Consider the following 4231-nt stretch of genomic DNA (forward strand, 5'->3'; position numbering starts at 1 on the left):
CTTTCCTTTCCCCTTTCCTTTCCCCTTTCCCCTTTCCTTTCCTTTCCTTTCCTTTCCTTTCCTTTCCTTTCCCCTTTCCCCTTTCCCCTTTCCCCTTTCCCCTTTCCCCTTTCCCCTTTCCCCTTTCCCCTTTCCCCTTTCCCCTTTCCTTTCGCAAGTTAGGAAAGATTCTTCTAAAAGCAGCAGGCATAAAGGAATAGAGATGAGGGCTGGAGGCCAGGTGGCCAGCTAATGGGCCTACGGTTGGTAATTTTTAGGAATAATCTGGAAATGAGAACCTGAGTAAGGGAGAGAGGCCTGGGATGAGGTAAAGGTTTATCATAGACTCCAACCGTGGGTGGGAGGAGGCAGCCGTGCCTAGGCTCCTGGCTCAGGCGGCAGGATGAGTGGCCCTTCACCAAGATTAGCTGTGTTTGGGTCACATAAGGCTTTTCATGGCAGCTCAGCGCAGGGGTTTAAAGTGCTAATGGACCCTTCGTGATTGCGTATACTGATGTTTGCCTGTTTGCCAGATACAGCGTTAGACATTTCTCTTCTCTGATACTAAGTTTTGTTTTGCTTGTTGTAGGAAACCATGGCTAAGGGACTGAAGGAGGGCCAGTTAAGCAAACAGAAGTGTTCCTGTGCGTTTCAGAGCCTCCTGCCCCTCTACAGCCCTGTGGTGAGTACAGTGAGTGTACAGGCGGCTGATTCCACTGGCAGGACTTAATGTATTGCAGGCCTTAATGCCTGTGGGAAGGATGGCTGCTGCCTGGCTCATTGCTGCTGGCCTGTATGTAATCTCAAGAGGAAGGAATTGACATGGGTTTAGAGTGTCGATCCCCTCCTTTGTGCAGTAACCGAGAGCTTAGTTTTTGGAGATTTTGTTTTGTGTGTGTGAGTGTCTGTCTGTGCACCATGTCTGCGCAGCTGCCTGCACACAGCAGGAAGGGATTAGATCCCCGTGACTGGGTGTTGGGATGCTCACAACTAGACGGTTGTGAGCTGCCATATGGATGCTGGGAATTAAACTCTGGTCCTCTAGAAGAGCAGCCAGTGCTTTTAACTGATGAGCTTAAGTCTCTCTCTCTTGTGAAATGGCAGTATTGCTTTGACTGGACTATCACTCAAAAGCAGACCAGGATTAAAAGCGTGGATCAGCATGCCTGGCCCCCAAGCCTAATTTTTGTGAATACATTTTTATGGTTCTTCACATACAACATTTATTACCATTGAAGGCGATTTGAAAGTAACAGATTTTAGAAAAATGAACTGTGGAATGAAAGCATAAGGGTGCTTGTCAGCAGCGGGGATTATAGTAAGAATGTCAGTGAGGTGCCCTGAAAGGAAAGCAGCAGGAGTCAGGGATAGCTCTGGAGCGAAAGGAACTGCTCAGGGCTTGTCACTTCAAGGTCACTACTGGAGTGTTTCAAGTGGCTCTGCAGGAAGTCCCTTGGCTGACAGGCAGGGATCTGTCCCGTGTCTTTTTGTTGGGCTGTGGAAGCCTCAGCAGGAGCATCTTCATAGGTAACCCTCCGTGTCTTTAAAACCGCCTTTCCCTCCACTGCAGTCACTTGGTTCTTCATGTGATTCACAGGTGGAAGACTTCATTAAGATCCTGCGGGAGGTGGATAAGGCTCTTGCTGAGGAGCTGGAAGACAGCTTCCCAAGTGTGAAGGCACAGACTTAAGACCCAAGTTGGAGTTTCTGCTGTCCAGGGAATAAAATTTGTGTTTCTATGGTTTGAAGTTGGCGTTTGGAAGATAATTTCAGACCATGACTTCCTAGTGCTACCCTGATGCCTGCCTCCTCCCCGGTTTATCCCACTTTTGTTTGTACCAGGCGCTAGAGTTTGACCACTGTCACCTCCCTCCCCTCTGCCTTGAGTATGTGTTCCTGTTTAGTTGAGGGAGAGGAAGTTCAAGCTTGTTGTCTTAGTTAGTTAACCCTTAGTTAGTTAGGGTTTTTATTGCTGTGAAGAGACACCATGACCACAGCAACTCTTATAAAGGAAGGTATTTAGTTGGGGCTGGCGTGTACAGTTCTAGAGGTTTAGTCCATTATCATCATGGCGGGAAGCATGGTGGCACGCCGGCAGACGTGGCGCTGGAGAAGGAGCTGAGAGTTCTACATCTTGATCTGAAGGTAACAGGAAATACAGCTGTGTGCCACACTGGGCATAACGTGAGCACGTGTGACCTCAGAGCCCGCACCCACAGTGACACACACTCCAACAAGGACACACTTACCTCCTAATAGTGCCAAGCATTCGCACACCTTCGTCTATGGGACCACTCCTATTCAGACCACCATGCTGGTCAAACCAGAGGTTTGTTTCCCAATGTTTGATTGGTAAGGATTGTCTTCATAACTGAGTTTGGCTTTTATCTGAGAACTTTGTGTCCGGTAAGTACATTTAACTAGAGCACCAGGAACCCCTAGTCTGGTGGCTTCTTCCAGTATCGTGTCTCCTGAAATAAGTCCAGGGACATCAGTACAGACTGGAGAGGTATCTGTCTCCCTTCCCTGTCCCGTGGCCCATGCAGACCTTTGCACACATACTTATTTGTAGCAATGAGGACTATGCTGTGTCTTCCATTCACATTTAGGGGTGAAAAGGGAGAGGCAAAGAGGCGTTCCAGAAGGTTGTGCCAGGCCTCTCTGACCGCCTCCGTTCCGTGTTGTATTTAAAATCCAGATCCTGCCCGCAGTCCGCAAGGAAGGTGTGACTGGCCTGAGAGCCCACCTGCTAGTGCACTGCAACCCCTCTGAGCATCGGTTGCGTAGACTCCAGACTGTTAGTGACAGCTCGGAGCATTGCTTGCTTTGCCTTGGTTCCACTTGTGAGTACTCTGCTTCACAGATGGAAGGAGAAACGGTGGCAGCTGGTGTGAATGCAAGTTGGCAAGACTTTTCAGCAGGTTCCCAGCCACTGTGCTTCCGACGGTGATTTGCTTGAACAGATTCTAAGTAAGATGGGGGAAGGCCGCATCCTCGTGGCCTGGCTCCCTGGTGCCTCCTCACTCTGACCAGTGTTTCCTCCCGCAGTCGACCAGGCGTTTTCTTTCAGTCTGCACTACTTCACACACTAACTGGAGTTCTTTCTCGTTGTGAAGAAAATCAGTTATGTGCAAGGAGGCCATCCCAGCTTTCCTCAGAATCTCTTTGAACTTACGGGACTGCTCTTCCTTTATACTGACTTCTCCTTCAAGGATTGTTGATAAAACACAGAAGATACTGTGTTCAGGGTACAGGAACTGTTTCCACTCTAGAGGCCTGTTTGCTGCTGACGGTGTTTCCGCTGGAGAGGACTGGAGAACTGAGTGCATCCTTACAGTCCCACTGACCGGCAGCTTGGCTTTACGTCTGCCTCTTCTTGGGCTGGCCATACTGCGCGTTGGAGGTTCTCAGGCTTGTCAGTTGGGCCAGCTCTCACAGTCCAGGCTGGCCTTGAATCCCGAATCCTGTCTCTTTCTGTAACTAAGCTTAGTTGTCAGCAGCACGCTGACGTCGCTCTCACTAATGCTAACGCCGGCTGTCACTTTCCCACATGTGGAAAATGAAGCATGCTGTGCGTGGAACAGTGCCTGGGCCTGTCGCCTGTTTACCATTGTGCACGCATGCTTCACGTCACTCTTATGAGAACACAAGGACTCCTGAGGGTGAGAGTCACAGAGGGAGAAGGAAGAGGGTGTGATTCGAGAAGGGCTGGCACACGGCTTTCTGCTTCTCCGTTCTGGCCAGCCCTAACTGTTTACCCTGTTACTTTCTTCGGTTGTGGTAATTTGAGGCAGTACAAACCTCACGTTGGGCTGATACACCTGAAAGCATACTTAATCTGTGAGTGTGAATAATGTGGAAGGAAATCTCTCAGTGCTAAAACCTGAGTGCCGTGTGATTCAGTGAAGCAACACAAACACAGCACGCTATGCGAGCATAAACATGAAACAAACGCAGCGCGCTGTGCGAGCATAAGTATGAAACGGAGAGCAGGTGAAGTATCCTGTGCTGTGCACAGGTGAGGAAAAGAGAGAAGTCACAAGAGGAACTTGAATTAGCAAGTGTGTGTGTGAATTCTGATACCTGCATTTCAGTTCAATTTTTACGGAGTCTGACCATCTCAGAAGACACATTCTCTTGCTTTTGTAAAAGATGTCTGTCCTGTACCTGGCAGCTGAAATATAGCTCCATGCTGGCAGGGTCTTTATCTATCTATCTATCTATCTATCTATCTATCTATCTATCTATCTAT

At 48.9% G+C, this 4231-nt stretch overlaps 1 protein-coding gene across 1 annotated transcript in view; it reads left to right on the forward strand.

Moving 5' to 3' along the window:
- Positions 1–1727, forward strand: part of Saal1 (serum amyloid A like 1) — a 15206-nt gene extending 13479 nt beyond the window's left edge. Inside the window, exons 11-12 of the mRNA XM_055613669.1 lie at positions 569–661; positions 1577–1727. Coding sequence (XP_055469644.1) covers positions 569–661; positions 1577–1669 — 186 coding nt within the window. The 3' untranslated portion in view covers positions 1670–1727. The remainder of the gene's footprint in view (positions 1–568; positions 662–1576) is intronic.
- The last annotated feature ends 2504 nt before the right edge of the window (positions 1728–4231 follow it).

This window comes from Psammomys obesus, unplaced genomic scaffold (genome assembly GCF_907164565.1).
Source record: "Psammomys obesus unplaced genomic scaffold, mPsaObe1.curated_primary_1811, whole genome shotgun sequence".
NCBI lineage: Eukaryota > Metazoa > Chordata > Mammalia > Rodentia > Muridae > Psammomys > Psammomys obesus.